Here is a 13,521-nt window from a genome sequence, read left to right on the forward strand (position 1 = left end):
TAATACATTTATTCATACTGCTCACATGAATCCATTAAATAACTTAAATTAACAATTCTTGTGTTGCCAGGTTTTGGTTGAATTTGTCCTCCTTTAGTAAACTTTATTTTGTGTTCGGGATGAGCTGGACCCCTCCACTCCTGGTCGGGGGTCCTGCTCATCCTTTCAGGGTTACACGCTGTGATAACAGCAGCTCACTGTACATTACCCCTTACTTATAAAATCATATATTTTAATGATGAATTAATCATTTATACACAAGAGGTGGCATTAGCGTCTTTACTTCAACTAAACAACTTGCCTGCACACATTTCATCTAACTTAATGTGGTAGTGTTGATCTGACCTGATGAAGAATCAACTGAACAAAACTTCATGTGGACTCTTCAGCCATTGATGAAAGCAGGATGAGCATTTTTTTTAAAGGACTCTTTAAGATCCAAAAAAAACAGTCCAGTGGAAAGACAACAGATTATACCAACTAAACTCTGATGTCATTTAAAGACTTTAAAAACTGGAGGTTGTCTCAGTGCAATTGTATTAAAGTTGAGGTGATTGCTATTATTAACTACAAAGTGATTAGTATTGGTTTTTCACAGAAACAAGTAGGGGGGTTCCAAAGAAAGAAGGTTGGGTACCATCTTTATAATGATGTCCACTACAGAATCATGAGGTTTTTTAAGGCAGGGCTGCCTGCAGGCCTGAACATAATGACCATCCAGTATTGGTTTTCTTTGTCACTTGAAAGCTGCATACAGAGATTTCTTCAGATTCACTCCAGAATTTACTTTTCTAATTTTCCGCTTTATGTCCTAGATAACTCAAACTCTTCATACAGTGGTACCAGTACTTATCTGATATATGATACCATAAAAAGCATACACAATTGTTGTTATTTAACTTTATTAAATGACAGTTTTGAACATTACATTTTGATCTTGACTACAGTGTAAGAACATGCAGGACTCAGTACATGCTGAGTAAGAGTATTTAATTAAACAGGAGATGCTTGCTGGTGAAACAAAGCATGTGTGTCATACCTCAGGAGTTTGTGTTCTAAACTGTATTCATGCTTATCCCACCTATAGCTTATCAAATCAGACCATGCTCCAACTTTCAGACTTCAAAAAAAAAAAAAAAAAAAAAAAAAAATATATATATATATATATATATATATATATAGCTTTAACAACAGAACAAAATCATACATCTGAATAAAGGCGGTACAAAAATAATTCCTCTGAAAATCATCTCTGTGGACCTCGCCACTGAAGACAGAAAAGCAGACCTGCAGGGGGCGCTGTTCCTTAAACGTCTTTATTTCACTCTGGAGTTTGGTGGTTCAGTCCTCGCTCTTCTAAGTGTTGATACTGATGGTGTTAGCTTTAAACTTCTACCACACATGCTCTAAAGCTCTGAGTCTCTGAAGCAGGAACAAGTGAGCGCATACCACTTCCCGCCATCAGCCCCGTATGGCCGCGTTTAGTTCACCTGCTGGCGGCTGAGCCTGATGTCATAGGACACTATGTGGAAGTTGTCCCAGGCGAAGAGTTTCCTCTGAGCCCGGTTGTAGTCGATCATGCTGTTGTAGTGGTATTTGTTCTTCAAGGGGATGGACACAGGCTTCCCCTGGCTGGTTTCCGTGTCGTACATGTAGTTGATCATGGTGTTGGCCGCCGTGTAGCTTGCCACCGTGTACAGCTTTCCACAGATAATGAAGGAGTTGGCCACCGAGTTCTTCCTGATTTGGGTCTCCCAGCTCCTCTTCACCTCCAGACTGTGGGGGTCCAGCTGTGAGATCACAATGGCTCCTTTGGCTTTGTTGGTGGAGTAGACAGCCCATAACCCCTGCTCATCTACAGACAGGTCAATGTCTGTGTAGCCCCCCCAGGAGTAAGGGAACTGGCCATGGAAGCCGGCGTGGGGGAGGTCCCGCCGTGCCGCTGTGCTCTCGGAGGCCAGGTCGTAACGGATGAGAGTGCGGCTACGACGTCTCTGATAGTAGAGAGAGCCTCGGTACATAGTGGATCCGGTGCTCTCCACCTGCTCCGGCAACAGCAGCACCTGTCATCGAAAAAACATCAGACAACAGCGGTGAGTGACAAAACAATAACATCCAACCAAATATTCAATCTCTGAACTCACAGGATATTGTCTGACAACTGTTTATCCTCTGGAAACTTTTCCAACAGTTAGCAAAATATGACTTTCAGAGGGCTTGCCAGTCTGACGAGCAAGTCGACAATGGTGGAGTTGGAGGCTCGGATTCGGGCCGCGGGTTGGGCCAGGACCAGGCAGGTAATCTAACCTCTAATTAAGTGTTTTGCATAAATATACCTAAAAGGGGCGTGGCTGAGTTGATGGAGATTTAAACCCCACCTCAGCTCCACTTCTTTACCTGTTTCTAGATTGATCCAAAGTTAGTTAGAAACAGCTTTTCCAACAACCACCACTGTTCGGCTTCATTACTCCTCATTAGAAACCAGGTGGCGTCTGAGACTACATCCACGTTTTAAACAGTCCGTATCAGATTTCATTACATCTTATTGGGTGTCTTCCCTTTAGCTCTGGACATAGACTGTTTTTATAAAGCAGACCCCTGCTGAAACTCTTGTGAACTACACTACTCTAACAGAACCAAAACGCTTTGGATTCCTAAATACATTAAAAAAAAAATCTGGTCCCAAGAATACCAGGCGTGTGACACCCACCTTGGATGGGAAGCCTTTACTGAGTTGCACCATGTCGTCATATCCAAACAGCTTCCTGATATCGGAGCCGACCGTGTCAATACGCCAGATCATGTTGGGTCCATAAGGGGAGACGGCCTCAGGATCCTGCATCCAAACTCCATATTTACCTTCAATGTTGTCGGCCTTCCTGTGAGTGACGGGCTCACCAACTGATATCAAATCCCCACAACCTGCAAGAGAGAAGGAAAGGAAACATGAGCGAGAGGAGGATAAAAAGATAAATGTGACAGTCAGAATTTGACACCAGAAACATCAAGCCTCTATCTGATATGGGGAAAAGGAAGGCTGGAGTCACCCAACTGATACTGGAAACCGTTCTGAAAAAACAGGATTTAGGTCAGGAACTGATACAGGAAACCAGAGGACTTAGGTCACGGACAGATACTGAGAAAAGACTTAAAGGTTTCAGTCACTTTCTGATGCTGGAAAATGAGGACTTCAGTCACCATCTCGTGCAAAACACACTTAAGTTAGTTACTAACAGGAACGTGTAGACTTAAGTCATTAATTGAAACTGAGATCAAAGACTTAAGTTAATAACTGGTAGAAGGAATTCAAAGATTTAAGTCTCTCACTGATTCTGATTATAATGACTTGAATCACTCTCTGTTTTGGGGTAAGAAATGACTCGAGTTTAAGAGTGACAGACAAAATAACTTATGTCCCAATTACCGGACCCTGGAGGACTTGTGTTATTAACGCGTAAAAGAAGCATATAGACTTAAGTCACTTCCTGACACTGAGAACAAGAACTTTTAAGACTGAAGCAGTGAATTGTTACTGGTGGCTCAGAGACTTAGATCATTCGTTGACTAGAACTCAAATTGTTAGGTTCTCAGCCTGTGTGTATGTATTCGTAAGTCTTATTATTCCCCATGTTTTACAGTAATTTAAGACTTTTTGTTCACACTGACAGTTAGTATTACTTATCTGATACTGGTAGCATGAAGACACACTGGCTTATATTTGCGGTTATCCTGACTGTTCAAGTATCTTCCTTTAAGTTATCCAGTGTTTCTCTGACATAAGGTGACTACAGTGAAGGGGATCCACTTATTTGTGGTCGGGGGATGTTGAGGGTAAACTGAGAAGGGGATCAGGGTGTTTCGAGGTCATCTCTCTTCTTCATGGAGGCACACAGCAGGTCAGCGCTCAGCCTGAGTCACCTCCATCAGAGCAAAAAACTGGACTACACCTCATCCTGCATGCGGCCTGCTGGGAAAGCGATAAGGCCGCATGTATATTTACCACTTCCTAAAATAAAAGCTCACAGCGGATTAAGAGTCAGACAGGAGTATGTCTTATAAATACACCTGAAACACGTTAGCTCCCTGCAGCACGGCCTCATCACAGATTAAATGACCGCACGAGGAGACTGCACGTGTATTTTTTTATGATCTCTGAAACAATCAAACCTGCTGACAGCCATTCTGACGGGTTATTAAGGAACGTTTAACAGTGTGTCACATCCTCATCAGAGTATCCTCCTCTTAACGTAATGAGACAAACTGTTATGAGCCCTCACACATACCTTTGAATTGGCATGACTGTGGTATTCTCGACCCAAATGCTGCAGTATTGATAGCAGTATTTGCTTTGAGGCTGTCAACAGGGGGTGAGTGTCATGTTTGCCTGGTCAGATGGATGGGGGGGGGGGGATTTTAAAGAACTATACTGCAAGTGTTAAGTCTTAAATCTAATGCAAGTGTTTTCAAATGTTTCCCATAAAGTAGCTTCTCTATGTGAAGGAGTTGTTCTTATAAAGACGGATTATCTGCTCTGTTTGCTTCTTTAAGGGATTTTTCACGTCCTTTAGTATTTATAGTCAATCTAGCAGTCTTCTTGTTTCCCTGCTGTTTTGGGCACATTGATGCTCCAGTTTGCATTGGCTACATTTTTCAACTTCAGAGGTTGTCACTTGTAGAAAAGTTACATGTTTCATTTCTTTAACATAGCAGGATGGTTATTTGTGATTTGTAGTTGATATGAAACAGTCCTAGCCCCTCAGCTGACCTTCTGAAAAGAGAGTTCAACATTTCAAACACAGACCTGTTAAGTCCTCCGAGCCGACAGGAGCAGGAACCTCCGTCACCTCGGCCTTCAGCTCCTGGAAACCTTGAGATCCAATCTGCCACGTTGAGTCTGACACAGACAGACAGACACAATGTTTTGAGACATGCGTTCAGGTGGAGAGGACACGGACAGGTGAAGGTGAACAACAAGAAAAAGGACTCACCTCTGAGACTGCTGCTGTCCCCCTGTCTGTTGGGCCTGGACACCAGGTGAGACATGGAGCTGGAACCTGAACACACACATGCACACACAAATTGATTGAGGCTGTGTTTAAGTATCCAAACATGGCCGACAGCAGGAATCAAACACCTCTGAATAGATTCCCAGCAGCTCGGAGACACACTGTCACCTCATCGCCTGACTTTAACACACACAGTGACTGTAACACATACTAACACACATTAATATAACACACACACTAACTGTATCACACACTATAACTGAACACACGCATACTAACTGTAACACACACTGAGTGAAACACACAAACTGACTGTAAAACACATACTGAGGTTCTGACAAACAAAAGACAATAAGCTCTTTAAAGAATCGTTTTTTACCTCACAGTGAGTAGGAAGTGTGTGTTTGTGTAACACAAGTCTGACCTCTTGTATGTGCATGTGTGAGCCTGTTGTTCTGCACGTGCAAATTTCTGTCATGGAATGAGCTCTAATGATGCCTAACGCATTAAACACCGACATCTGGACGCTGATGTTGAAGATAAATGGAAAAGGTTGTTGAGGAAGTAGAGCAGGGACGTGGGAAACATTTGTGTTACAAACAGTAACATGTCTGAAGAAATTAATGGAAACACTGAGGCCATTTAAAGGTCAGAGAACAAAGATCTCCGGGGGGGGGGGTGGTTTCCCAGAGGAGTCAGACATTCATCATCATCAGTGTCATCGTCGTCATCATCATCATCATCATCATCACAGGTAAACAGCTTGGTTTTTTTCATGGTTTATTTGAATATTTCCTCATAATCCAGAGTAAAGTTGACAGACATGTAGTTTCAAACAGGCGGTGTTGTCAGTATTGATCTGATTAAGACAGTTTACAGGAGTGATAGTGATGGACTCACTACTCTACACAACTGATTTGGGAAATAGATGTCAATTATTAAAGCTTTGGAACTTTTCAATAGTGCCAGTACGGTAATTAAAAGAATCTTTTAAAATGTGTGGTACTGAAACATCTAGAAGGAAAGCTTCATTCAAATCGTTCAACTATTTTTTTGTCATGGAGGTGTGGTTATAGTAATAACTGCGGGTTGGCTGAGGCTGTGGGGGAGGGGCCCAGAAATCATGGAGACGCCCCTGAAGAGTTGTGTGATCTCTTTTCCATCTGCGCCCCCTCTCGGGGCCCTTGTGTGTGTGTGTGTGTGTGTGTGTGTGTGTGTGTGTGTGTGTGTGTGTGTGTGTGTGTGTGTGTGTGTGTGTGTGTGTGTGTGTGTGTGTGTGTGTGTGTGTGTGTGTGTGTGTGTGTGTGTGTGTGTTCAGGTGTAAACATGGGGAGCTGAAAAGATTACCTGAGGCACGCAGGAGAGATTAAGAGTACATAAACTGTCCTGATGCAGAGGAAGGATTTATTGCTGCTGGCAGTCTTTACAACTAATACTGGTAGGATGGGGTTTAACAGAGAAAAGGAGGTGCGGGGGAGAGGGGAGCTAATCACACGGATGCTTGGCTGCTGTAAACACAGAACACTGGAGCTTAAACTCCAAGGCTCCAGGATAACCCCTCTGGCTCTCTAACCTTTTAGGTTTAGTGTTATTGGCCCCAAAGCCCCCCCTCCCCCCCACAGCAGAGACCCACCAGGCGCCATCAAAAGCTCTGAGAGAAGACCTTGGCACAGACCACTTCCAGAGTGCGCATCATATTTCAGCCCCCACCACCATAAGACAAGTCATTCGTGCTCCGCTGGACACTCAGAGGGAAACACCGACATAAAGAGAGTTGACCCCCCCTGAACACACACACACACACACACACACACACACACTCCAAAACCAGAATAGACAGGAAGGAAGCAGAAACATGAGCCAGCGTCTTTGCAGCCAAAACATTAATAACACACACAAGTAAACAGGTGGGTCATGACGGTGCACACACACATTATCACCCCATGATCTCTAGGGGATATGTGCGCAAACTTGCTCACACACACACACACACACACACACACATGCAAACATACACACATGCACACACACCCTCACACACTGTTGTATATGTGCAGGTGTCGTCACATGTCTGCTCTAATGAAGCTGTTCTCTTTCTTCATAGACCAATGACCTGTCTGCAGGTTATTAGATTATCGAGTCGCAGATCTTCATGCGTGTTAGAAAAATCTGAATATTCGATAAACATGTTTGCACAATAATCTGAAAGAATGAAATTAAAACATAAAAACTCACATCTCGCTTAGATTCATCTTTTCAATTGAAAAAAGCAAATCTGCATTTCCAAAAGTCAATTTCTCAGTGACTAAAATAATCTGCTCATCCTCATGTTTAAGGAGCTAAAAAAAAGAAATATTTGACACTTTTGTTTGATAAATGACTGAAGCAGTTTTTTTATTATAAAGAATATTGAGCAATGGTTTTCATTTGACAGATGGCTCGTTGAAGCTCTGTGTGGACCTCTTACCCGCAGCAGGTCTCAGCAGGCCTCCGCCCTGCACAGGGGGGCTTGGTGGCACTATGGGGGTGTGTAGGGGGCAGGGTCTGCTCCTCAGCCTCTCGGTCTCTCTCATCATCTCCTCCATCCTCCTCTGCAGACCCTGCAGCTCCTGTTCCAGACGCTCCTTCTCCCCCTGCAGCAGGTTCCTCTCCCCCACCGCCTTGCTCAGAGCGTCCCGCAGCTCAGGCTGACCTCTGGATCCGGCCCCCTGGGGACCCCCAGCGTCCCCCCCACTCAGCCGGGACACCAGCACCTCCAGCAGGCTGAGTCTGGCCTTCAGGCCCTCGAGCTCGGGGCCCCCAGCTTGTGGGCAGCTGGTCTCTGTGGGGCTCTGCACGGTGAAGGTGTACTGACAGCGCCCAGCTCGGTCGTTTCCTCTCCACAGGGCGGCTCTGTCCTGAGCGTGCCCCTCCAGGAGGAGAGCACACAGGGACAGGAGGAGCAGGAGGAACATACTGCACACTGATCACAGGTTCAAATCTTAGGAATCACTTTCTCTATTCTTTCCTCTCCTGTTTTATTCTCCTTTAATTGTTCACTTAGTCCAAACGTGCCTGAATTACTTCTTCTCTTCTTCTTCTTCTTCTTCTTCTTCTTCTTCTTCCCTTGTCCCACCCTCCTCAGTGAACAGGTCTGTAACGCTGAGCTCTCCCAACAGCTCACAGATATTTATACAATCTGGAGGGGAAGAGAGGAGAGGTGAGAGGGAGGGAGGGGAGTCAAGGGGGAGGGGGATCAGAGGGACGAGGGAGGCACAAAGAGGAGAGAGTAACAGGATGCTGCTTCTTCTGGGGACAAGAAAAAAAACGTTTTCACACCAGTTTGAGATTCTCTGTCCTCTATAGAAACTGTCTCTGCATTTTATGATCCAACATGGCTGATGATCTGTGTCTGGAAGATTTGTGTTTTCATCTCTTATAACAACATTATTTTCATGTTTCATCAGTGTAAACGTCCACTGATGTGTGTTTGTGTGTCTGAGGCTGAGCACTGCAGGCAAATCTGGGTCCTCCTGGATTCAATTTCCTGCTGAGGAGCCGGTGTCCTCTTTCGTTTTGGTGGTGGTGGTGGTGGTGGTGGGGGGGGGCTGTCTATCGATGAGCAGACACCTGAAGCGGACCCTGACATGGAGCTGAACTGTCTCTCTCTAACACAACCTAAGGGAGCCTTCGGAGGCCGTTCCTCTCAGACGTCTCTCTCTGCGTCTGTGGGTTTGTTCTCTCGACCCTCTGCTGTGACTCAGACTCACAGACAGCCTGGATGGGTCCTTGCAAGGCTCACATGTGAGACTGGAGATGGTCTGCTGTTTATTTTCACAAGCCGAATAACAGATGTAAAAAGTGAGACTTTTGCGATGCTGCAGGTGTGCAGACGCTCACACCTTCAGATCTCTCAGCTCCAGGTCCTCCTCTGTGTTCGCGGTTCTGGCTCTTCTCTTCTGCTTGGCTCCGTCCTTGTTCTGTGTCACTCAGACATCTTCCAACCCCGGCTGACCTTTCACCCTGAGGTCAGCCTGCACCTACAAACACCAGCTGACTCAAATGTTTCTTCTAAGAGGTGAAGTGTGCAGACTCACAAACGCACGTTATCTCCTGCAGGTCAATTCCTCCTCACCTGCTTCTGTCAGACAACTCAATCACTTTATTATAATTAGATTAATCATAACCTTGTTTTTAGAAATTTAGATAACAGTCTTCAGAGAAAAAAACAAGAGCAGGATGACAAGAAAAGGGCAACACAACCAAACTATGACAACATGAAGGAAGGTTCAGTGTAAAGTGACAGGGACAAGGAGGGAAGACAGGATGAAGAAAAATGAAGACAAGAAGGAGATAAAATAAACATACAAAACACAGCTAGAATACTCAAAGCAATCAACCAGGCCTCACATTTGGTCTTTCAAATGGGTTTATATTAACAATCTGTATCTCTTCCAACTTAAAAAAGCATTTTCAAATTTGAATTAATCGAACAATTTCTTTCAACAGGGAGAATAGGATGTATGTGCATACCTCCAGTTTAAGGCATACATCCCAACATTGCCAATGTTTTTGTGCAATTTAGACAGTGTGCCGGAGTTAGCCTGAAATATTTTACTGACTTTTCCTTCTATGGTATATCATTTTTCATAAAAAGCCTCCGTACTTTTAGATAGTGGCGATCATTAAAATAGCAAAGTTTGTATCTTTTTAAAATGTGTGGTATTAAACATTATCGAAGGAGTAAAATGTTGCAGACATTAATTGAAATCTTTTAATGAGTCATTTGTGTAATGGAGGTTTGGTTATTGTTATAACATCTGAGGATTGGCTGAGGCTGTGGGGGAGGGGCCCAATGTGAGATCGGCCCATGAGGCCCAACATGTCTGAAGATGGCCCTGGTGATGGGACACCGGGTGTTGGTTTGAACAGGTATTCTTTAATCAAATTGGGTTTTTTTTACATAGCTGTTTTCATACATGCACTCCTGAAAATTTCAGAAATACATGAAGTTTCTTCTTTTTTTTAAGATGTGTTTTTGGGCTTTTTGGGCCTTTAATGGAGAGATAGGACAATGGATAGAAATCAGGGAGAGAGAGAGTGGGGAATGACATGCAGGAAAGGAGCCACAAGTGTGAGGCACGAATGTTGAAGATAAGAAGAAATAGAAGGAAAAATGCGTTTAAATATCACTAAATATTATTTATTTAATATAATTTTCAAGCTATTAATTAGTAACGTTATGAAAGAAGCCATGAAAACACAACTAGGCCTACTTCACATATTTAAAAAGGCTCTATTTTCTTGCCTCCTGCTTGACCCGGCGCATCACAACACCGCTGCTCGTTACCTGCTCGTTGTGGAAGAGGAGGGCAGGTGACTTATTAGAAGTGAGTGACACTGAGTGTACCGATTAATATCACATTTATAAATGACCGTAATGTAAAAAACAACAACAAAGCCCTCGGGAACCCAGGGACGAAAAAGAAGAAGAGGAGGAAAATACGAAAAAGACACAGGTAACGTGCTGCACAGATCAATGATTTATCTGTTGTATTTAAGATAGCTCGTTACTGATGAATGATAGTGACGTCAGTGTTTCCTAGCTCGAGTTAACATCAGTTATTTCCACTGTACTTTTATTAGGTTAAGATTATTCATTTTAAGAAAATAACCAGTATAAGTAATACACTTCTTCTTTTGTATAGTAGGCTATGTTGTTTGGGACACAAAACCTACTTTTATATTAATAGACATCTCTGTATTTAGTTATCTTTCACCCTCGTCGATTAAAATGTTTATTTTCCACCTCCTGTTGTTATTAATAGTTTTAAGCTCTTGCCTTGAGTATTGATGTCTAAGAGCATGAATGCATTTTGTGCTCGAAGTCCACACTGAATAGATATGAGTGCATGCTGTAGGTCTGGTTGTAAGGAAAACGTTTGGGCTCACCTGAAAAACTATGCTGAGTTTTCTGAACTGCTCTCAAGAAAAAATAATATTATGTGTTCACACTATATTACAAAATGCCCATTGTTTCACAAATGCTCATCTCTCTCCAGATGCAATCTTAAACATTTAAATCCATCCCCTGCAGTCCCCGGGCCGTCTGTGTGTGACCACTTCTGCTCCCTGCACTGTTTGATATTGTTTGTTCTGTTACACTAGTTATTTGTATTTATTTATAAGAAATATTAGTGTTGTCACCATTTTATTCGCGTTTGTTTAGAAGTATTTTTTATTTTAAAATTAAGAAATTATGTCAAATATAAAGATGTATGCCAGGTTTTTTTAAGTGTATGAATATCGGGATTAGTGGTCAAACTGTCTGCAATAGGCTATAAGGGGCAACTGTTGAAATCTTGCCAAGGGCACCAAAATGGTTAGGGCCGGCTCTGTGTGTGTTTGAGAGAGAAAGAGAGAGAGACTAACACTGGCTGGCATGTTGTCTGCCCTCATCTCTTGTGTGAGTTTAGTTCACTTTTATTGGACTCATAACCGCTGCTATGCCCGGAATCTGAAGTCATCCAGCATCAGCCCCTAACGGACGACCAAAACATCCTGAGCTGCCAGCGTGTGTGTTTTTGTGAGTGTATGTGTGCAGGATAAAAATGTCCTCACTCACAAACACACCTTCAGACACACTCAGAGGAGGACATGATTATTATTTTCCTTTGCATAAGAAGTAGAGATTGAATTCTCTTGAGACTCAGTTAGCAGAGAGAGTGTGAGCGTTGTGTCTGCAGACATGCGAGAGCCGAGCAGAAACGTAATATTTTACAGCCACTTGTCCAACCAGAACTTTACTACCTCTGATTTCACTGCAACTGAGCAGCACTACAAAGACTCTGAGATTTTTACTGGAGCCACGCCGACATTTAAACAAGTGTACGAGATGAAATACAGCCATCTGTCCCGTCAGAAGCAGCAGCGACAACAAAGTGTGAGCTCAGAGGCCATCTGACAAAGATCAATGAAGTCAAACACTCTGGAGCGACTTTTATTTGTCCTCTGTTTAGGGAATCTAATAGAGATGTTTAACATTCAGTTTCCTTCATTGTTTTCTTGTTTGAAGTAAAATTGTGAAACTTATTAAGAAGTATTTTTGTCATATTTGTTGAAATTCTTTCTGCATCCTGACATCAGTAACTTAGCAACAACAATGATGCAACTGCTTTGTGAAGTGAAGTCAATGCATAAGAGCGGTGGACTGAAGTTCAACAGCAAAAAATGTTTGCAAAATAAAAAAAGTTAAAATAATTGTTATGTGAAATTTTAAAACATTTGAGAGAGACTGCTTGTGTCTCAGTTTTTTGTGGTTGACCTTCTGGGCTGGCCCTAAACCTGTATTCTTTGTTATGTCCAGCAGGGGACGACTCGTCATAGTCTGATTGTATAGAAGTTTTTCATAAAACGTTCCAACTTTGTCAGGCTGTTTCCCTCAGTAAACATTTTCCCAATGAGTTCGATGGTGTCAATTTCTAGTTCCAAGTTTATTTCAATACAGCGTGAGGTTCATTTAGTAAATTATGATTGCATTTAGAGTTAAAGAGACAAGAGAGAAGGGGAGGAGTTAGGGTAGGGTTACCTGTGATTGTCACGTTTTAAAAATTTAGTTTTATCCTAAACATTTAGCTAAGATAGAAAATACATAGGATCAAAGCTAAATATTTTGAATCAGGACATGTATTTTTTAACATTTAGATATAATATTTAACATTTATATGTCAATAAAATGATCTTAAATTTATATTCACAAAAAATAAATATGACAAAGTTCCCAAATATTGTTCTAAATGTGATTAAAAAGTAATTTTTAAAATTACAATTTTTAGGGATGTTTTAGAGTTAAATGAAGAGAAATGTTGCCGATATTTTTCGTGCACACAACTTTACAATCAGCAGCCCATACAAATCTGAAAAAGTCAAGGTGTAAAAAAGGGACTTGGGTGACATTACTGCGGGTATGTCTTTTAAAAACAAAACAAACAAACAAACAGTTTTTGGTTAAACACTTTCAGAATCACTTTTCTTGAAAGTTTCAAAGAGCTGTGTAGCACATATTTCAAATATTTGTTCTTAGGTCTTTTAAAAATCAGGAAGGAGACAAACTGTGGATCACTGATCATTTTAGAGTTCAGTCTAAAACAGCTGGTTTTGGCCGTAATATTTAAAGACTATGGTTTTGGCTGAAACTAAAGATGATCAGTTTAATTTCACAAGGAGAAAAGAAACCAGAAGATATTCAGATTTAAAAAAAAAAAACCAGAACAGAGGACTTTGACTTTTTGTTTTCTGACTAATTTACTTACACCAGTTCAGCAAATCACAGACAACAAAACTTTCAGGTGAGCTGAAAGTGACCTGAATCTGATTTTATGACAGTGTGAACAGCACGTCACACTGAATAGGACCTTTTCAAATCAGATTTGGGCCACTTTCATATGTGAATTATCAAAGGAGCCTGATACAGGTCGCAATTAAAAAGCAACGTGAACAGCCAAACAAAACAATCAGATCTGAGCAAAATAAACGG

The 13,521-nt window shown here is 42.1% G+C and overlaps 1 protein-coding gene across 1 annotated transcript; it reads right to left on the minus strand.

Annotated features, from left to right (window-relative positions):
• Positions 1–215: 215 nt before the first annotated feature.
• On the minus strand, positions 216–8,126 carry myoc (myocilin). Its single transcript, XM_065956022.1, has 5 exons — positions 7,474–8,126; positions 4,989–5,054; positions 4,802–4,894; positions 2,711–2,922; positions 216–2,063 (listed from the first exon to the last, which is right to left on the minus strand). The coding sequence occupies exons 1-5, from the start codon at positions 7,958–7,960 to the stop codon at positions 1,482–1,484; spliced, it is 1,440 nt and encodes a 479-aa protein (XP_065812094.1). The 5' UTR covers positions 7,961–8,126; the 3' UTR covers positions 216–1,481.
• Between the last annotated feature and the right edge of the window lie 5,395 nt (positions 8,127–13,521).

The sequence above is a fragment of the Labrus bergylta genome, chromosome 6 (assembly GCF_963930695.1).
Source record: "Labrus bergylta chromosome 6, fLabBer1.1, whole genome shotgun sequence".
In the NCBI taxonomy this organism is placed as follows: domain Eukaryota; kingdom Metazoa; phylum Chordata; class Actinopteri; order Labriformes; family Labridae; genus Labrus; species Labrus bergylta.

What these genes read in the sequence shown, in the direction of transcription:
- myoc (XM_065956022.1), bottom strand. Translation starts at nt 7,960, where the DNA reads ATGTTCCTCCTGCTCCTCCTGTCCCTGTGTGCTCTCCTCCTGGAGGGG. An exon ending in CCTGCTGAGACCTGCTGCGG is followed by an intron (nt 5,055 to 7,473) that starts GTAAGAGGTCCA and finishes GTGTGTGTTCAG; the next exon opens with GTTCCAGCTCCATGTCTCAC. An exon ending in GGACAGCAGCAGTCTCAGAG is followed by an intron (nt 4,895 to 4,988) that starts GTGAGTCCTTTT and finishes TGTCTGTGTCAG; the next exon opens with ACTCAACGTGGCAGATTGGA.